This window comes from Falco peregrinus, chromosome 6 (genome assembly GCF_023634155.1).
Source record: "Falco peregrinus isolate bFalPer1 chromosome 6, bFalPer1.pri, whole genome shotgun sequence".
Classification (NCBI taxonomy): Eukaryota; Metazoa; Chordata; class Aves; order Falconiformes; family Falconidae; genus Falco; species Falco peregrinus.
Window position 1 is genome coordinate 18,028,390 of NC_073726.1, and position 22,355 is coordinate 18,050,744.

Genomic DNA, 22,355 nt, shown 5'->3' on the forward strand with positions numbered 1-22,355 from the left:
AGATCTATATGCCTGATGATTGTATATGAATAAGAAAGCAGTATCTTCTGAAATACTTGTGTGCATGGGTGGTGTCACAGACAGAGAGGAAGCTGCATCAAAGATAGTACAAATTTGCTGTTAGGTGACTGCTTGGTTTACTTCATTTCTCAGGAGAATAGAAACTCGTGGTCCAGCCTCTCTTGGCCCTTGATCTCTCTGGAGCACAGTTTTCCTTGTTGTCCAACTGTGTTAATACAGTCCCAGCTGTGCTTGGCACTTACAAGTAAACTCATTGGGAATTATGACTAATGGCTGTTTACTCTGAAAACAAACATATCGCTTATTTACCTTCTTATGTATGGCAGGTGGGGTACATGGAGCAGAATAGCTTTGGATGGGAATATCTGTGTCTCTTATCTATTGCTTTGTCCTTTTCTTAGAAGTCTTGGATCTTGTCTACTCGGAAATACTGCTGAGCTGGAAGCAAGAGAGAGTTTCTGAGGTCTTCGGCTTCCCTGTTTCTGTAAGCCTTTCTTTGAAGCATCTCTAGTCTCTGCTGCCTTTACTTCCTGCCTCAGTTCACTTTCTCTGATAGGTAAGGGCATTTAGCACCCTTTTTGCACTCGGATTCAAATCTGACAATAGTATTTTTTTTCTCTTGAGCTTATAGATATACCATAACATTAGCAAAGTATGTTTTTGTCTTGAGATCCTAATATTCAATATTTTCCATATTTCTTTTCCTATTTGCTTGCCTCTGTAAACAAGTTTTTGTCCAGATCAGATACGTTTTTCAACAGCTGAAGGTGATATTTTATCTTCTCTTTTAATTCTGTAATGTTCCAATGAGTAGTCAACATGCCAAGAGTAAATTTAAATTGCTTTCAGCACTGTGGTATCAGCAGGTTTTCAGAAATTTTGTGACTTTTTTCATGAACAGATATGTGAGGTATTCAGAAGTAGTTCTGATACGTCAGCTGTTGGGAAAGTCACCCTGAGGGTGACTGCATGGGTGTGGTGTATTCCCACTGTAGGTATGTGCCTCCTCTTCCAGTTTGTGTTGCTGTTCTGCTGTATGTGGTTGTACTGGCTTTGTTGCTAGTGTGTCTGCCTCAGTGCTCAGCATAGAAGGGGAACAAGAGCTGGAAGGATTTCACTGAGGTTATAAAATTTGGGCCACTACCGCAGAGTCAGAGCTGATTCCAGGAGTTTCCTTCCTCCCAAAAACTATTAGGCAAGTGTAATAAAGTAAAATAGTGATCTCAGTTCAGTTCTGGTACAAATACATCCAGAACCATGAAGTTTCTTATATAACTGGGACTGAACAATCCTCAGTGAATGAAAATATAGACCAAAAAATCACATTAGCACAAGAACAAGGAAAGGATCGATGTGATCAGCAAGGGTTTGTTCTAACTGGCATGCAAGTCAGGATTGCAAAACTGAGTTTGTCCTTGTAAAAGCATTGCAAATATGGAGATTATTTCAATGCTTTTAATTATTTCAGGATTAGTCACTCAGTAATAAAAAGTGAAAAGTTAAGCTTTTGTCCATAGGTTTTCTAGTAAAAAATTACAAGGCATAAGTAAAATAAGTTGAGTTACAGTTGAAGTTGTTATCAACTAGTCTTGTGGCTGTATTCGCCACTACACACAAACTAATTACAGCTAGGAGCCTTACAAGAATCTCATGCTAGCAGCTTGTCAGCTGTGAAATTTTCTACTTGCAGTCACTAGATTTTAGTTGTGAGGTGCTGAGCACTTTCTGTGGATTCCTCAGCAATCTCAGCTATGTGTCAGAGGTGGTGAAAGAGTTCAATTTTTTGCATGATGTGATTTGTAATGATAACGTTCTGGCTATTTGGTGAGCTGAGGAACTGAAATGGACCTTTGTTGACAACTACCACTAGATTTCTTAATCTCTCTGAGTTAATTTTTTTATTTCTGTGTCAGTTTGCAGCTGTAGACATCTTGCAGGGAAAAGTCTGGAATGTATTTTCATTAATGCTCCAATTTTCCAAGTGCTTTTTTCTAACTCATTACATCTGCATCCATGATAGCTTTTCATGTACAGTACTGCTATTAAGCTTCACGAAAATAAGTAAAGCAATGTGAAAAACATATGCAAACATTAATGTCTAATCTTACGAGTTTCATATTCTTTTTGTTATGTATGTTGCTATAGGTATAACAACAATAATAATAAAAACCACACATTGAAAAATACACCAATCAAAGAAGGGCTATAAAACAATGGGAATTATTAAATGCCTAAAGCCAGTTGCAGCTCTGGTGTTTGTTGTTGTGATTGATGTCTAAGTATTTTACAGGAAGTCATGAGGCTAATGTCTGTATATCACAAATTACAAGATTCATATGCTAAATGGAAGTACCAGATTTTCTCTGCTAGTCTTACATTAAGCTTCTGTGTCCATATAGCTCTTAAATCAGAAACTGACCTTGAAATCTTTGAAGAATCTTATTTGATTTCTTAATCTGAGTTTATCATCCTGATCTCCCTTTAGAGTCAACAGAAAGAAATATGTTATCTTCAACTGGTAATTTTTCTCATCCTAAAATAAGCACCTGGGATGTCAGATGACCTGCCCTTTGGAGGTTCCTGCTTTTATCCCTGACAGTAAGGAAGTCTGGGTGTGTTAGCGTAGTGCTACCTGTCTTTAACTTTTGGGTATGGGCAGCTGGACCAAACTCATTGCTCAAAAGGGAGACATTTAACTTCTTTCTTTCACCCCTTTTCACACCTTCGCTGTTTTTTGTGTGGAAGTAGTTGGTCTGCCACCTTTTAAGGTAACTTGGTGCTTGCTGTTCAGTATTGCCTTTGTTTATGTCACAGAAAATGAGGTGTTCAAATCATTTTACTTCTGCTGGATGGAAAAGTCTTTGTTGTGAAACTGGAATGGCTCCACAGGAATCTGTCCTCATGAGGGAGGAATGTGAAAAAAAACCACCCCAAAAACAGTGTCACAATTTGCTCTCTTGAGTTTTGGGATTCGTGTTTTGATCATCTGACATGATATTAAAGAGGGCACAGCACAGACGATGACAAGTAATGCAGTACCTCTTTAATCAGTTTGCACAGGACTTATTTAATAATTTTTTGTGGCAAACTGTTACGGGTATTTGTGCAAAGTGGACATTCATTTAGTTAGTGTGATTATGCCAGTCTTAAGGACTTCATCTAGGAATCCTGCCAAAATGTGTGAGGAATATGAATTGTCCTTATTAACATATTTATACATTTAGACAACCTGATGGTAAGTGCAAACACTGTGTGTGACCCATGTGGCATCCGAACACAATATTCTCAGTTGTAGTTTATGGGCACAGTACACAGGAGCAGACCAAAACAAAACTCCTATCACAGAATTAATTTTGTCCATTTTTGGGGAAGTCTGATAAATTCAGTCATTGATAAATACATTCAACTTTTTTCTTTGAAAGATTTTTTTTTTGCAAGCTCATTCCCTCTGTGGGTGTTTGAACACCAGTGGAATTCAAATTAGTTTTTAGACTTACCAGTCTACAACCACTGTCACTTTTCAGGACTTTTTTTATATGGAGTCTGTTCAGATTTGAGGAGCTTCACTTCAAGTTGTTTACAGTGTGAATGTGTGTGTGAACAATCACTCAAAAGAAGAAGAAAGTTTTCACTAGCAACTGCACTTTACTTGATGTGTGGTGTCTTTGTGGGTCTATAACCCACCTCCTCTTCCGTTTTGCCTCATTTCCATGTTAAAATTTTGTTTTCTGAGGTTGGGAGGAACTGTGGGTGTAGGGTGCCATCTGACCTGTTATACTCTGCTAGTGTAAAGACAAGGGTGAATGAGGCATAAATGCATCCTTGCAGGACGTGGTAAGACTAAGAGGAATCGGGTTCAAAAGTGTGGGTGTGTGCACTGTAGAAAAAGCCTCCATATGTGTACAACCTGTCTTTCATGACTTCCAGTTACCGGTCATCAATCTTCCTTTAAATCTGGACACTTTTTGATTGTCCCTGATGAAAATTCACCATACATTTTAGTCTTAACACGTGATAGGCTTCTGTACTTTCTAACCATTTACTGCATTATAGTAATATCTATTATATTGCTAATATTTTAGTGCTGGTTTGATTTTCTTGTAGTTTGCAAGAAGAAAAAAGGCTTCTGGAAAATGAATATGAAAGAATTCAAAAAAAAAGGGTAAGTACAAAACATGAGAAAAGCCATGGTTTATGTTCTGTCAGCTAACATATAAAAATAGCAATGAAAATGTTTTCACAGTGTGTAGCTCTAAAGTTTATTTAAAATCTGGAATACATAGAAAAATCAAGAGGTAGATTTTATAGGAGAGGCATTGTTCAGGTTTGATAACTCTAGGGCAAGCAATGAATAACTGATTCAGAAAAGGTCTGGATTTTCTTAAGTTTACTCGAGAAATTTTTTTACTATACTCAGCAAATGGATACTGCATGTAAAGATTGCTGCAGGTTTTTGGTTCTAGGATGTGAGTATAGGAAATACATTTGCAGTCATAAATCCTGATGAATATATGTGGATTTGTTGGCAATAAAATTCTGCTGGTTACTGATAGAAGAAACACACATCTGATAGAAAATTTTATTTCATACCTTGTTGTAAACAGTGTTATCATCATTCAGTATTAATGGTTCTGTAATATCACAAACCTGCAAAATATGAAAGGGAAAATAAAACTAATCTGATCTTTAACTTCATTTTTAAAGGAAGCAGATAAGAAAATTAAAGAGTTGAAAGAAAATTGTGATGAGCTTTGCAAAGAAGTAATCCAAAGGAAAGCAGAAATTAATGCAATAAAGGAAGAAGTTTCATCCAAGCAAAAGGTGATGTTAATAGATGAGACAGAAATGAAAAAGCTTCTGGAGAAGCAGGCTAATTTAAAAGTAACACAAAATTAACTGTGTGTATATACATCTCTGTGTGTGTATGTTTGTGCACGTATGTGTATATGGGTACATGTTTGTCCAAGGAAACGATGAATCTTCTGTGTGTTGGTTGTCATTCCAGATTCATTACATGGTGTTACATTATATATTACATAATTTTTCAATAGGCATGAAACATGCTGCTGTGCTATATCCATTATTACTCCTTTAGGAAATAATAGTTATGCTTTTGATTAAAAAATTATTTCCGTAATGACATGTTTTCTATGTTGTGTTATTGTAGGCTTCTCTAACATATGCTCAGATCCAAGTTAATACAGATTTATCCTGAGAATTAAAAAACATACCCAGATCTTTGCTGCTTTCCTTTCTATGATATAGATAAGATAATCAGATGTATTCATAACATTCAAGCATAATTTTTATTTTGCAGACATATTAAAATTGTAAACATCAGTGTTTAGTTTCAAAATTAGCAGCTACGGTTCCCTATGAAAATCTCAAATAAATAAAAATATTTTTCCTGCCCATTTTCACAGCAGTTCTAGGGGAATATTACTTCTATGAAATCACATCAGATTTTGAGGCTATTAATCTAACTTTTCTGTTTTGTCACTAGGATGAGCTAGTTGAGATCCTTGGTGTTCCAGCACTACTTGGAAAAGAAACTGAGGAAATTAATCAGAAAAAAATGTATGCTTTTAATAAATAATTACGTATACATAAATACATATGTATGACTTCCTTTCATTTATTACAGAGATGATTGAGTATAGTCGTTGATTAAAATTAGGATCAGCATTTAAAAAAGAATCTATAATCCACTTAAAATCCATGCACTGTGCTGAAAAATACAGCATATGCAATGAACATTGTAAATTTAAGTACAACAAAGAAAAATTTAGAAAAAAGCTTGGTCGCAAATTGCTTAACCATCTTACTGTTCTACATTACTATACCTCGGATCTACTTAGTAGATTTTTAATGGAAAATAATGTACCGTGTAATCTAGCAATTAGGCTTTTTTACAGTTTCTAGTCCTCAGTGACTGTATATTAGCTTATCTCTGTTGGCCTCAGTGAAACTAGCAGCTTTCGCTGCTAACAGTCTGGCCTGAGCTAAATCATCATTCTCCCTTGGTACTTCTGTATCAGTTCTGTAGTCAGAGGTGCTTTGCTGTAAGCTGCTGGTGTGAATTCTGGTCTCTAATATTTCAACAGGGAAAATGTAAGCCAGTAGCCAGCCTTTTCTTTTTCTCTTTTGTGGAGCTGAGGTTTTTTCTCCCCTGGAGCATGACATGTACTGGTTTCTGTATGTGTAAAATCTAATTAGCACTATGGAGTTTCAGCCAGGTCACTCACAGATCCCAGCAGTCCAATTGCCATCCAGATAAAGGATGTTTTTTGTACCCTGCTCAGGCACAGGGTTACACTGAAGTTTGTGTCTCCTGCTTACAGTCCCTATTTGTAATATAGAAGTTCTTTTACTGTGTTAAATTTCTCAGTTTTAAAACTTGTGTAATAGTTTTCCTCTACATTTTCCTCACTACTCTCCTTAATGCAACTCTGCCATTAATAAATACAACAAGTTTTTTCCTATAGTGTTACAGAGAAGCAGTTAAAAAAAAGCTAGTACATTGTGTAGATTGCTATTAATGAAATATTTAAATGGCTCTTTATACTTGTGTCACATTACAGAATGAAGTAACCAGTGTTTCCAGTCTTGGGAATAGTATTTAGAAGTGTCACATGCATGTACCTAGTAATGTTGACAGAAATCAGTTTTCTGGAACTCTTTTTAGGACTGTCATGGTTCTAAACTCCCTGTTAGTCCCGTGACTATCTGTAATTGTATTGTTGAACTGTACTGGCATTTGAAGATTTTCACTGTTTGTAGTCTGCTTTCAAACGTGTAATGTGGATAGTTGCGGTGTTGAAAGGATTTCGGGTGTCTATGAAAACTTACAACTTATATTTTGCCATTTAAATATGCATGTGGAAGTGTTAACCCCTACTGTTTTGTTAAAATATATCCACAGTGATGCTGAGAAGAAGAAAGAAGCCCTTAATGACCAAATAGAAGAGTTGGGTGATACCCTGAAAGCCATTGAAAAAAGGACTGAGGAAATTTTGCAAGAAAGACAAGATGTAATGAAGGAATTGCATGGGAAACAAATTTTGCTAGAAAGCAAAGAAAGAGAATGTATTACTTTGACAAAGTTGCTAGAAATTAGCAGAGAGAAGGCATCAGTGGTCCTGTCAGACAGGTTAGTGGTAGATGTAAGCCATGTAGTATGAGTGAACAATGTTCTCAAAGGTCTGTTTCTCTTTTCTGCTGTATTGCTTATGTTTTCAAGTTTTATGCTGCAACCAGTGCAGACTAGAAATTACCAGGCTTATTTTTTACTTCAGAAATGTTTATATAAACTACTGGAATCTAGGATCTGGCTTGAAGAAGAACATCAAAAAGCATAAGCATTTGATAAAATCCTGGGAGAGTGAAACTGGATTTTTCTCTGAAAGGGAAATCTTTTAGTGTGTTTCTCTCTCCAGTGAAAATATATTTTTTTCTGTGTAACCCACAGAAAGTAAATTGAACAAGAAAAAAATATGTCAGTGTTTTCATTTTCAAATAAGAATCATAGATTTGTGCACCCATATACTCCTGAATTTCAGTGGGAACTGGTTACTCTTCTCTTTAATATTCCCTTGTATTATGAATTTATATATATTTGGTAAAGTAAAATAAACTGTTAGGTTGATTTCAAGCTTCAAATGATTCCTTCTTTGCAGAGGAAGGTATATAGTTGTAATATACGCTCAGCAACAATGCTTTTGCCTTTAAAGTTTGGAGTTACAGGATAGTGGCACTTTGAAAAGTTTGAGTGAAGCAAATGTAAATATTCCTTCATACTAAAACATCTGTTTTCTTCTTCTAAGTAAGAGTTTCTTGGGAATTTTTAGCATATTTGGAACAGATTGTGAGACCTCATTGACATAATTAGGATTATCACTAATTGAAGTTATAAAAATGCTACTTTTTTAGGTAATTTGTGTCAGTAGTTTATGAGTTTATCTTACTGCTCAGCCTTTAATGATGCAGTACTCTAAACCCATGAAAATGATCATGCCTGTTTGCATATGTGTCTGGGACAAGTCACCTGTTTCTAAAATTCTGTGTCTATCTATATAGAGAAGCTCTGGAAGATAATTTACATAAATGTGTCTTGGAGAAAATAAAGCAACATGATATTCTCATTCACAAGCAAACACAGAAAGATAGAGAACTGAGAAATCTAAAAAAGATGGAGTTGCAACTGAATGTGATTAATGATTCCTTGGAACAAGATAAGTCACAGCATAAAAGACTGAAATTAGAGGTATGTATGAATGCATTGATTCTAAATTTTCTCGTAAGAAATCTGTCTATGAAATCTTTCAACTGTTCCTAAAATTTGGAAGGGGAGAAGACTGTTTTAAGTCTTGTGTACATGGAAGTGTCAAGTGTTGCTACAACTAACAAAGAAACCTCTAGGTGTTCTGGCTGTAATAAAAATACTGCATCAAGGTATATTTGGACTATTCTTAAGAAATGAATTTTAGGTGGGAGCACCCTATGAAGGAGAACTGGGAGATTATATTGGCACTGTGAGTCATGTCTTCCTTTAAAGTCCTGTGGAATTGTCATTTATGAGCAAAATAATATAGTGACTTGCCCATTGGCATCAAAGAAATTTGTATCAGAAAAACAGAGCCAAGTACTCCCTGGCTCCCAAATGATGAGAAGATAAATAATATTTTAAATTTGAAGATTGTTTGTACATTATTGTAAATAATCTATAAGCTATTTAACATTATTCCAGGGGACAGGAAACAGGCACCACATAAAGTTTGGTATTAAATAATATGAAATAATTCCCTGTGTTCTCTTTGTTTCCACTCACTTTTCACCTTCCTCATTTCCTCCCTGCAGTAGTGTTTCACCCATTCCTTTTCCCATACTGATTCACTCTTTTCTGTTTTATTCGTGCCTTCTACTGCGTCAATTTTAAAGGGCAGTCTCATTCTACTTGTCTATGCAAAGGATTTCCTTCTTTTATTGTCCAATTCTTTCTTAAAAATTTACTTTGTCTATAACTTTTTCATATTCTTTTCCTCTCATCACTGGTTCTTCCATTCTGTCTTTCTTAAGCTTTTCTCCTATACTAGCTCCTTACTTAGTCTAAATTTTAAGTCAGTCTTGTAAAATTGGTCTTGCTTAGTGAGGTGAATATTTTTCCACAGGACTTGATGTTTCCTCCTTTGACAGAGTGTTCTTGAATTTTTTCTTGGTCCCTCTAAGCAATTTGGGGCAGAAAAAAAAGTCTTATTTACATCACTGGAAACTTTTTTAGAATAACTGTATGATATCAAAAGTTATGGATACTTAGCTTTGCTATTTAATCAACTCTAAACATTACTCAATAATATTTAATATTATTAAATAATACATTTTTTTCGGTCTCCCCTGAAATTCCTCCTGAATTTACATATGTGTTAATTACCTAGTAATATAAGCCCACCTGGGAGGAGGGAGGAAAGCTCTGTAACTGTATAAAAAAGTTTTACATTTGATTTTCTGAAATATTGATTAAAGGGCTGACTCGTATTCCAGACTTTGATCTTAAAGCTCATACTGAGTTTCTGCTCAATATCAGCTAAGAGAATCTGGGAAATGGTATTTTTTTCCTGTGTTTCTATTAAAGAAATATTCCTGGAGGGAGAACCACAGTTGTTCAAAAATACGTAATACTAAAATCAAATGCCATAATGCACCAACGGCTGCGTTAGAGTTCACAGTCCTGGGTGAGATCCAAACCCAACCCAACCCAGCCCCTTCACACTGTGAAAGGATGAGACCTGTAACGAGACCCTTAAAGATGAAGTTGCATTGCAAAGAATTCCCACATGCTAACGCACTTAACTAAATGAACTAAGTAGTTCCTTTAACTACTTAAAAAGCCAGATTTGTATTTATGCATTGTGATTCCAAGTGAAATCAATGTACTTCCCCGAATTTCTCTCACTTGAAGTCACGTGCTAAGTGCAGAATGACTGGTTTATAGAATAAGGAAATTACAGGGACACTTCCTTCAAATGTGTTTTTCTTCTTAGTAAGTTGTGAAAGGTCAGCTGTTGCTAAACACCAACATTCTGTGTGAAAGAGAATTGGCCGGTTCGGCTGTCATCAGCTCAGAGCAGAACTGCTGTTCCTCTCCACGTGTGCCGCCTTGGGCAAGCCAATGCAGACAGCCAAAAGTGCCTAAGTTTAGTCACGTCTTATGTGAACAAAAGTCCTTAATGGATTAAAGATGTTTATGTGAGCTTTCTAATTTGAGACTCAAGAACTTGATGGCATCTTTAGAATCCCACCTTGAAAATGTGGAAATGCTTACTTACAGACACTACAGCTTTTTACACAGCAGAATGCATGCTCCACAGGACAGTTGTGTTTGCTCCCTCCACAAGGGTGAAAGTAACTTGCTTAGAATAGGTTTTATTGACTTTTTAGCAAGTGTACGCCAAAACAGATCTCAGAGTTGGCAGTGGAAACCAAAGTAACTCCTTTACTGTGCCTCGTTTCCCTTTCCCTTAATACAAGTGAACAACATCTGATTTTATAATATGATCACAGAAGTGAAAACCGTAAGTGCAAAACATCTCATTATCTGTATTGAGGTATAGTGTTTTGGACTCTGACATCTGGTTGAGATCTAAGAAAGATACCCCAGGGTTATGTGCAGCGTCTTTAAATAGATTCCAGATTTGTTGGTCAGTGTCATTTTTTCCCCACCTGTATGAATTACAGATTTGCAATTACAGACAGGCAACATACGCCTGCATAGTTAGCCTGCTGTATTTCTTCCTTTTTTTTTCTTATAAACATAAAGAATTTTTAAGTGAAGTTAGGCACTGTGAGGCCAAAAGAACCTGTTGCCTTGTAAGTTGTATCATGCAAGTAGTTGTAGTGGGATTGTTCAGATGTATTTTAGTCGGAAGACAGTTTCTAATGCGTCTTCCTTCACATGCTTCATTTTTAAATGTTTGAATAAATTTTCCCATAATGTACAAGAAAAAATAGTACCTGTTTGTGGTGTTAGTTTTGACTTTCTTTTTGACTGAGGAAACAGGAAAATCCTACTTTAATAATGAAAAGCAAAAAATATGATATCTACACAGATGTGAAATACAGACTGTATTAAAATCAGTGGTAGATCTATTTTTTTTCCTTCAGTAGGTCAGAATATCACTCAGAAAATCCTCTGTGAATTTAGAAATTACATCTTTATTCTGTGATTTTTGCTTTTTTAATGACAGTTTAGTTGCGGAAAAAAATAACCCTTATAAATTCTGTACTTAAACTGGGCTTTGTGAAGTTTAATGTTTGTAGTTAAATTCTTAAAAGAAAAATTTCAGAAACTTGGTTATGTTGCTGAGCAGCTCTGCTCAACAAAGAACTCTTGGACTAGCTATTGTAACAAGACAGAAAAACCATTTCTTAATTTGTGTAACTACTTCAAATAAGATTATCTGCAGTTTACATTTTCCACATCTTTTGTTTGCATCACTCACTGTGCTTGGTTTATTTTTCTAGGCAGAAGCTATCTCTAAAAGTAAGGGAGTATTATTAGAAAGACGACGAGAACTGCAGAAGGAAATTGAAATGACCAAGAGAAGTTTAGCTGAACAGGTGCTGAGTTCTGCTTTCTCACACTTTTTCACTATAATAGTTGGGTTTTGATCATGAGAATAAAGGGTCTGTGTCAAGAAAAAATTGTGGGAGTTTCTAGCTGCAGCTTTCTGGTGAGAAAACACGCAATAGTATTTGTTTGATTTTAATAACTACTCGTTTGTCATATTTAAAAAACATCTTTTGGTGTTAGTGGTCACATATTGGAGGGTAGAAAGCAAATTTACTTTCTAGGTTAAGTCTGAATATCATTAATGATGTTACAGCTAGAAGTATGATGGGTATACATTTCCTTTGGATATGGCACATTGTCTTGTTGAAACAAGGACAGTTCAGCATTTGTACATTACAATCCTTCATCTTCACGTTTTTTTCATTTGTGGGTGTCTGTCTATACTCAGCACAGCTATATATAATGTGGAAGTGCAGACGTCTCAATTATGAGAGTATTAGCACTTGCCACTATATAAATGACTTTGTAAGAAGCAATGTATTTCAGACATACCTTCTTCTTAAGATCATACCCCCTTATCTTCTTATCTTTATATCCATTTTCTTTTTGTGCTGTCTTTGAATTCGTTAGCATTATCAGGTGGGATACAGTCTGTGTTTGAATACTTATATATTTGGGATCTACATGTCACTGTGCCACAGTAGTGAATAACAATCTAGCCAGGTGGTCAGTGGAACCTAGGAAGCCCTCTGTTCACCTCCTGCTAAGTAGCTCAGCCTACACTGGGTAGAACAAACAGCTCTGTAAGAGTTCACTGACTATTGACTGCATCTGCAACAACTCCAGGCATCTAGATTCTGTGCTGTGTTTTAAATGTTTACAGTTGGACTCTTAATGTCAAGGCTCAGCTGGACATTGACTACTTCCATTGTGTAGCATGGCCATGTCAAGACCTGACTGAAATAAGTAATATTACTTAAAGATGATATGGCCATAAGGAACCGTTCTACCCAATGGGCAATAGCTGAAAGACGTGCTAGTCTGAGGAACAGAAGTTCTAGATGATAAAATATTTTGACATATTACAGGGATTGTGCAATTGTGCATGGTGTTTCAGCTGGTATTTTAAAGCAATATTTTTATTTTTTTTTTTAATCCATGTATCCTGTATATATGTTTACAGATAAACCCAAAGTATTTCCAACTTTGGGTTTGCCAACGCTGATGCATCATTCTTTAGAAAAGTATGTCAGCTATGGATGCCCGCATGTTAGAAGAATACATTGCTGAAGAAGGCTGGCTTTTCAAAGAGCAGGAAAAATGCAGAAATGAATTATCCAGACTTGCACATCTGACTTGGCTCAAAGTTGAAGAGAGGGAACAGAAATCTAGGGATGTTCAGAAGGCCCAGGTAAAAAATGATCTCATACGAATGAAATACTGTTCTAAAGTAAAAGCTGGTACAGGGAGAAATTAAATTACTGATGAGGGGAGCCTTATAGGCTCTGATTCCCTATTGTTCTTTGAAGTTCCATCACAACACAGGAAGGTGACGGTACTGTGGTGTTTTATTGCTAATTTATGGTGCAGTGCAACAGTATATTAAAATATCATGCCCTAGTTGAAACATGGTATTTTCTTTCAAAGCATATTTTCTTTCAAGCCTATGGAATAAAATGAACAATTTTGGAAAAAAGAGGCAGAAAAGTAGACAGCCTCAATTGAGATTCTTGGAAGTACAACTGCGTGTTTTATTTTACAAATTATTAGAAGATTAGAAGATAAACAGAACTGCTACTCATTCCAAGGAGAAGCAGCAGGTTTTATTTTCCTGTTATATTTCAAGGCATAAATCATTACATTAGTTTGAAAAAAAGGGAAAGAAAACTTCCTACTGACTAGTTCATGTGTTTGCTGCCTGCATTTTGCTGGTGTTATAATATCATTTATGTGCTGTAATGTCGCACAGTATATACTAAATGCCAAGTTACTGTATAGGAACAAACTATGCTTCCTCAATGTATGTCTGTATTCAAATACATCAGTTAAGCTACCCTTCTAGCACGCTGGGAATCTTTGACTGTCTATAAAAATAAAACAAAGAAACATGTCAGGCTTTGTACCTTCAATAAAAATCAGCCCATAAACAGATAAAAAACCCCAACAATATAAATTGGTGAACACAAAAGTATGTCCAGAGTTGCAACCTAACATCTGCCAGCTTTTTCTAATACCAGTCTCCTCCTCCTGATACCAGTGGGAGGTGAGAAAATGCCAGTCCATTGAAGGTTAATGACAGGCTAGTAAGGACTGAACACAACTGAAATGAGAAAATCCAGAGCCCTAAAAGAATATAACTGTACCATTCTACTCAGTCAATGAAAAATGAAAAACAAATCATCAATGATTTCTGGAAAGCCAGAAAAGAGTTAAAAAGAAATTTTATTTGAAAAGGTACAATTTCAGTGGAGCATATACCAAATAATTATATGGTGATGGAACTGAGAGGCTGTTTAATAGAAACAATAGAACTCCAGATACAAGGGACTAAACATTTTAAGATGCAGCATCAAATTATCCATATTAATAAGTCATTGTAAGCTTAATATATGTAGAAAAACTCTGTTCTTCAGTGTTGTTACGATAAAAGCATTTCATTATAATTAAAGTTCTTAGAATAATCTCACCTCACTGTCTTTTGCTTGTCTAAGAGGAATAGCTGCTCTGAGTCATTTCTTTGAAGATTCTTTGATATATCTAAAGTGCTCACTGAATTCTATTTAAATTTCAGATACAACTCCAAAATATTATTAAAGAAATGAAAAGAAAGGATCTTGAAATAAGAAAGTATGTAAAGAGGAAAACAGAAATCAAAAACTGGTAAGAAAATAACAATACATTAGCTGAAAAATGTCTTTTAAAGCAATTTTTATCCAAGTAATGTACGCATAAGATTCTAATAATCATTTCTTTCACACTTGTAATTTCTCCAGACTCCAAGGATTTGCTAAAATGTATGATGTTATCCAAAATGAAAGGAATAAATGTATAAACTTGGTGCACACCGCTCAGCAGAAAGCAAGTGAAATTAAAACCCAGGTAAAATTGCAAGGAAATGAAATTAAAAATTTACGGAATACTGTTTTAACCAAGGAAAGGTGAGTTTTAAGTAAGCTGTAAATTACAATTATAGAAATGTAAGATTAGAAAGCATTTTAAGAGATTCTAGTCCAACTTCAACTATGCCTATATCATCCTTGATAGTTATCCTGATTTTTAAAACCTGATTCAAAGAAAGACATTTAGCAACAACCTTACATAATCTGTTCCGATTTTTTATCCCCTTTTTTATTTATTTTATATATATATATAATTATTATATATATTGGGCATCACTGCATGGCACAAAGCATTTCTGAAGTTTGTCTGGCTACTCCCTCACTTTCCCATCCTTTGAAGGGATAAATTGTCATTGCATTTCCTTTGTATCACAGTTCTCGAGCCTCTAGCATATGCATTATCATGCTGTTTCATTCCATATGAACACCACTGTTGTACTCATAGTTGCTATCCTTAGGAAAAAAAGAAGTCCAATGCATATATGATTCCACAATGGACTGGTGCATGGTACTATTAAGTGATTCGCTAGCTAGTAATGCAGCTAATTATTGAATTAGAACAAAGTGGGTTCTTGGTTCAAACTCAAACTGAAGTTTATTGCATAACATTTATTTCAGATAAAACAAAGAATGTTTTCAATTTCCAGGCAATCCTAGTCAAAACGAAAGGTTACATTCACAACAAAAGAGGATGAGGCAGAACAGTTGGTGCTCGTGACTATTTTTCCCTAGACCATGATGTAGTGGAGGTATCTTTTTGCCATCTCGTCATCCTAGTGATGATGTTCTGCAATACAGACAGAATGACAATGTCTCTGAAATCAGTAGTTGGGAAAGTAGTAAGATAGTGAATAGTTAACTGTGTGTGCAAAACAGCACAGCCAAAGCTGAGTAGTTGAAAAATAATTAGATTTTCCCAAACCGTTTTTTTTTCGGTGTCAAAAAATTGCACAACCAGACCAAAGTATGCATTCAGGATACATTCACTCAAAGTGTATTGTGAATCTCTGAGTAGCTTGAATTCAAAGTCATGCTGGAGAAAAGAAGTAGAATGTCAGTGATTTAAGTGATTTTGTCAAGATGCACAAGCTGACATTTTGTGGTAAATTTTTTGAGGCCTTCCCAGTCAATTACTAATGAAAGGAGAAAAAAAAAAAAAGGCTAAGAATGCAGCTATATGTTGTCTATGTATCAGAAATATCTAATTATCACAGATGACCCTACTCCAGTACAGATCCAATAGACATTTTCATCTCTGCAACACTAGATTTAAAACTAGCAAGAGGTATAGACTTTTCAGTAATTCTCTTGACTATGGAAAGTGTTTTTAATCCCAGTAATAGGCTTTAGCATCCTACTATCACTGACTTAACTGCAGCCTACACAATCTGGAGGACAGAGTATCAGTCCAAATAAGGCAAAGGTTTTTCAGAAAATATTTAATACCACATTGCATTTCTGCAAAACTGTCATGCTTTCAGTCTGAAACTTGCTTTACAGAAGTTTAATTCAATTCAGTAAACCCTGTGGAACTCAGAAGTGTTAGACACACAGGGGAAATGAAGCAGAAAGAAGCTCGCTCACTGCTCTGTATACAGTAATTCAGCAACTCAGTGAAGGATCCCATGAGGGCAGGCAGGATATTTCATCTGCAGTTCTGTATTCTAACAGGAGACTATGCTTCTCCTTTCACTACCTCTTTTGTATTGACGTGAATATCCTCCCAGTGTAGATAAAGTACAGTCTTGATCAAGAAGATCAAATGCAGTAACTCTTAAGTTGTGAGCAAATGAATGATCCGTGTGGCAACAAGAATCTGCCTTTTAAGGGAGGGACCCTCATCTCCTGGCCAGCAAGATGGCTGGAAATAATGAGTTCTGTTCTTCATTTTTAAGGATCTATAATGTGATCTTGTCACTAACTTTTCATTATGATTTTTTTTTCTTGTCTGTCAAACAGGGAAAATTATCATTTCCTTTCTTGTGTGAATATTGTGGTACGTTGTTTTATAAACAGTAAACCTGGAAATATTTTAATTGCAACCACAAAATTATTGAAATATCGCTCCTTAAATAAAAGGGAAGGATTTCTACATATTAAGACTTTGCATCACAGTTTATGCTTCTGCTCTTGAACATATTTCTTACGGCCCCTTGGGCTACCCAGCAGAGAAGAAAAGAGCTGCAGTGCAGTGCTCCATTTATAGCATTTTTCTTGGGCCATAGTCCACTTCTTTTCAAGCTGGCAAGAGCTTGTGGAGAGAAGCTATTCTCAGAGAGTCTTTCTACTTCTTGTAATGCTTCTGGGAAGCAGAGTGACATAGAAGATCCTTTGTGTATTTGAGGAATTAGTTTAAGCTCTGCTTTTAATTGCTGGAATTGCTTTCAAATTGAAATGACTGAAAACTTTCCTACTTTCTGTTATGTTAAAGAAAATTGCAGAAACAACATCTGAAGAACACAAATAATGTAGCAATTACAGTCAGTCTCAAAAGTGATTTTTGCAAAATTGTACAAATCATGCATGAGATGAACAAAAAGAAAAAGCAACGGTGTCTGGATCTTGAGAGACTTACCAATACAGTCACCTTCGTTGAAGAGGAAATTGTGCAGCTACGCAAAAAATGTGAAAGGGCTATTCAGCAACAAAATGAGAGGTATACATGTAAATTTGATGTAATGTAGTGTTTCATTTTGACTTTCATGAAGCAACAATATTTTTCAGCTGATGAGTACTGCTAGTTAGGAATACTAAAAAGACTGCCTCCCTACAATGTTTCACTAAACAGCCTGCCTCACCGCGATGTCAGTGCTGTTTTGCATTACACAGATGTTGTTTCTCCATTGGTGACAAGGTTTGTTCCTCAGAACTATTATTAAAAAAATTATGGTGGCTTGGCTACTGAACTTCACCTTAAGAACTTGTAGCCTCCTGCTCCATTTATACTTTATGCACAGATAAGGTACAAAAATGCAGATGTAAAGCTCCCTGATCATGTTAATCCATTTTTAAATGTATGCTGTGGAAGGCCAGAAGAGCTTTTAAAATTATATGAGAGACTAGAGTAACCTTTGCAATGGTTTGTTCCCTGATTTTCACATTGTAATTATTTTGTTACCTGTTTAAAGTGTTGTCATGATATTAAATGAATATTCGTGAAAGCTTTGTACGTTTTCCCAGATTATTACAATCTTTCAAGGTCACCAGTTATGTTCTTGAATGGAGTACACTGAATATGAGTCAATTTGTTAAAAATTTTACCTTTTCATTTTGGGCTTATTGCAGTGGTCGTCTGCTCAGAGATCGAGAAGAAGAAATAGGCATTTTATATGAAAAGATAAACATGCAAGAGATGTTGTGTAGAAATGGAGATATTGAGATGCAAGTTATGGATGAAAAGATTAGATTCCTGAAGCTGAAGGAAGATGAGAAAAAGAGACAGATTAAATTGTGGTTCAAGGCTCTCCCAGTGAAGAATGCCCTGGATGCGCATCTGGTGGTACTTCAGATACAGGTTAGTGGGAAAGAAAGCTTTTTTTTGTATTATTTGTATTATTCTGTATTTTAAAACCTAAGGTAGTTTCATAGGAAAAAACATCTGGATCTTTATTAAAACAAAGTTCAGTTTATTAAAGTTTATTAAAACCTGCCTAGCCAAACATCGATACATGTTTTTAACTTCAGGTATGTGAATTTCTATGCTTATATGTACTGGTTGATGCACTTTGTTATGCACATGCAAAACACTTCTTGGGTATGGAATCTCAGCTAAACCACCCCATAGCGTGAAATGTCAGTATGACTAAACAGGAGAATGGGAGTCATTGGGAAAAAATGGGAATGTAGATAAAATTTGTTAAAACTCTGTTGATGGGAGTAGGTGAAAGGGCAGGAGATATACTTAGCTCTTCAAATTTCTAAAATAATAACTCAATTCACACTTGACCCTGAGCCTACTCTAGAAACTCTGCTGCCTACAATGATATAATCCCCATATATTTTCTTCTCCACAAAAACAGTGTAAGTTTTAGTTCTAGTTACAAAATGACATTAAACAACTAACAAACTGCAGCGTTTGGAACATTCTTTCCTTGCTTTCTGAAATGGCTCATTTACTTATGACCTTATCTCTAGATGGTAATTTTTTCCATACATATTTTGTCAGTGCCTGCACAAAATCGTAAATTAGGGTGTACCATTGCCTTTCATAATTGCATTGATAGAAACTGTGACTTAAATAGTGCTTGCACTGTCCTGTTTCTTCTGACCTTTTAAAGAAATTGTATGCTTCACTAAAAGAATAAAATGTACAATACCTTTTGCAAACCATACCCCAAAGAACTTTACAGTGCTACTACAGATCTAAATGAGCAGAGGCAGTATGGAGAGAAAAAAAAAAAAAAAGAGGATAAACTAGGGGGGGGGAAATAAAAAAGATGTCTTCAGGTAAGATTTAGAATGGGGCAAATAGACTAACAAAATGCAGATGATTTCTGTGAACTGACAGTGTCAATCATGAAAATTCTTCTGTTCTGCATTCATAAAACTTCCTCATTCAGATGATGGTTCAGGTGGAGCCTAAAATCACCATTACAGGGAGGCTATTGTTACAGGTGCCTTAAATCTTTTTGCAATATTGACTAAGGTCCAGGTAGACAACACCCACAACCTCTGCCTCATCCACTAGGCAGGTCACCTTGTCATAGACAGAGATCAGGTTTGTCAAGCAGGACCTGCCTTTCAAAAACCCACACTGGATGGGCCTGATCCCCCAGCTGCCCTGCATGTGGCACGTGGTGGCACTCGGGATGTTCTGCTCCATAACCTTCCTGGCACTGAGGTCAGGCTGGCAGGCCTGTGGTTCCCTGGATCCTTCTTCCTGCCCCTCCTGTAGATGGGTGTCACACTGGCTAACCTCCGGTCTGCTGGGACCTCCCCAGTTAGCTGGGGCTGTTGGTAAATGATGGAGAGCAGCTTGGCGAGCCCCTCCCCCAGCTCCCTCAGTGCCCTCGGGTAGATCCTGTTCAGCCCCATAGACTTGTGTGTGTCCAAGTGGAGCAGCAGGTCACTGACCAAGTTCCTTCCTGTCCTGGGCTGTGGGGACCTCATTCTGCTCCTCGTCATCCCTGTCTTCCAGCTCAGGGGGCTGAGTAACCTGAAGGTAACTGGTCTTGGTATTAAACTGAGGCAAAGAAGCATTAGGTACCTCAGCCTTTTCCTTGTCCTTTGTGGCAATGTTCTCCCCTGCATCCAGTAAGGATGCAGATTATCCTTGGCCCTCTGTTTGTTTCTAATGTATTTGTAAAAACATTTTTAGTTATCTTTTATGGCAGCGGCCAGCCTGAGTTCCAGCTGGGCTTTCGCCTCTCTAATCTTCACCCTGCGTAACTGTGCAACATCCTTGTAGTCCTCCAGAGCTGCTTGCCCCTTCTTCCAAAGGTGGTTAGCTCTCCTTTTTTTGCCCTGAGTTCCAGCCAAAGCGCTCTGTTCAGCCAGGCTGGTCCTCTCCCCTGCCAGCTTGTCTTTCAGCACATGGGGATCGCCTGATTCCGCACTTTTACAACTTCTTTCTTGGATAATGTCCCACCTTGATTAAGTCCTTGGCGAAACGATTCATTCAGGCATCTTGCAGGTTACACTCCTCCTTATTTGTCCAGGTAGGACGGTAGCCTTTCTTGCAACATGATGTATTGATTCATCTTCATGTAAATGTATGTAACAACCCAACTCTTTTTTAAAGAAAGGGTATCACATCAGTTCACCTTGATTTCGTATTTGTACAGGTAATTTTTCCTGCCTAAATGTAGTACCCTGCATTTGTTATTTAATATTATCTCTTTTGTGCAGACTTTTGTTCAGACCAAGATAATTTTGAATTTGAATCTTCTCCTCCAAATAGTATTTGCAGTTTCTCGAAGCTTAACCTCATTCTACTGATGTAGTACTTACCTTATACTTTCATCAAGAACCCATTTCCTTAACTTATTTATGAGAATGTCGTATGAAACACTATCAAAACTATATAAAAATCAAGACATATGATAGCTTCTATTTATCATCCACACACCTGTTGTTATAGTAGGAAATCGGTCTGGTTTGGCGTGACTCAACACCTGTGTTGGCTGTTATTCCTACCTTTTTCCTTTTCTAGCTACCTACAAAGAAAGGCCAATGATTTGTTCCAGATTTATTCTTCAGAAAGTGAAGATAATTTATCTTTAGTTCTATAGCTCCTTTCCCCCCCATTTTTAAAAATAGGTATGATATTTTCCATTTTCTAATGCTCTACATACCTCACCTGCCTTCTCTGAGGTTTCCAAAATAAGGACCAGATCTCCACTTCTTGAGACCAGTCCCTTTATCTAGGCGTGTTCCATCTTGTCTGTTCATCCTTCAACAATTCCTCCTGACTGATTACAATGAAACGTAGAAAAGCCTGTCTTGTAGTGCCTTTTCATATCTCCTGTATCAAAGCATTCCAAGAAAGGAGGGGTTTTGGTGGTTTTTTTTTTTTAAGACTTAGAACTCAGATAAAGCGATAAAGCCTTGTCCAAGAAAAACACTACTAATTAGGAGAAAATAAAAAAAGATGCCTATAGTCACCTCACTTAAGCAGACAGAGAATAGCATGGTTATCTCTAAATGGGCTTTGTTTTCTGTAGTTTTGGATTAAACTGCATCTAATCACTTATAATTCATATTGCATTTAAAACTAAGCCTAGTATTTAAGTTGAACATGAAACTTCTTATGCTCTTTTTTTTTCCTGGTTTGGACAGCATTTTAGCTGCAGTAGTCCTTCTTCTCTAACTAACTATTCAGTCCTGCAAAATTTTACTTGGTGAGCTGTCCCTAATCTCATTAAGGTACCACTGCCTCCAACAAGGCATTTTCACCGGAGTTAGTGGTTGAGAAATTTGGCCCCAGACAGGAAACATCCCTGGAAGCATAGCTGCATCCTGTTGTTTATGCTGGTCCTGCTCTTACATCCTCCCACTCTTTTTTATGTATTTTTGGGCTTGAGTTTTAGTTTATAATGAAAATAAATCTTTCAGCACCTAGTTATGCACTGAATTGTGGTTTGCCAAGGAAATTGATCATTACAGTCATTTAAGGTTTTTATTTTGCCTGCTCTTAGACAAAGTGTAAAAGAAAGAGCTGTGTGATGCTTTTTTACCAGAAAAAGAAGTATTTAAGACAAATGTTCCGGTAAGTAATGTTCCATTCTGACCCGAAAAGATCTGTCAGCTTTCCCTTTTCCAGTTAAACATGACTTGTTAACTTCAGTGAACAAACTCCATCCCGGTAGCAACATCTAAACATTTACTTTGTATTTTTGATGACTGTTCCTAACTTTGTGAGCCAGTGACCACTTCTTTCCTAAAGAATACCACCACCTGCAAATAGTAGCACCACCTAGCATTTACAGCAACTTACTTGGGTTATGTTTTGTCAGTGCTAATAGATCAAGAGTGGAGTGACAACGCACTGACAGATGGCCAGGTGCATATTAAAGCACAAAACCCCAACACTGTCAGTCTTGCAAATCCAAACATGAAGAAATGGTCCCAGTCACTCCTTCAGCGAGTATTTACGCAAAGCATGGATGTCCATCGAGTGTATTCTGGGAAGCGTTATTCCAGGGGAAGGT

At 36.5% G+C, this 22,355-nt stretch overlaps 1 protein-coding gene across 1 annotated transcript in view; it reads left to right on the top strand.

Moving 5' to 3' along the window:
- Positions 1 to 22,355, top strand: part of CCDC146 (coiled-coil domain containing 146) — a 66,709-nt gene that overhangs the window by 37,236 nt on the left and 7,118 nt on the right. Inside the window, 11 exon segments of the mRNA XM_055807673.1 lie at positions 4,126 to 4,183; positions 4,726 to 4,902; positions 5,525 to 5,598; positions 6,944 to 7,171; positions 8,098 to 8,284; positions 11,539 to 11,634; positions 12,828 to 12,998; positions 14,379 to 14,467; positions 14,581 to 14,745; positions 17,138 to 17,362; positions 17,992 to 18,220. Of these exon segments, the coding sequence (XP_055663648.1) occupies positions 4,126 to 4,183; positions 4,726 to 4,902; positions 5,525 to 5,598; positions 6,944 to 7,171; positions 8,098 to 8,284; positions 11,539 to 11,634; positions 12,828 to 12,998; positions 14,379 to 14,467; positions 14,581 to 14,745; positions 17,138 to 17,362; positions 17,992 to 18,220 (1,699 nt within the window).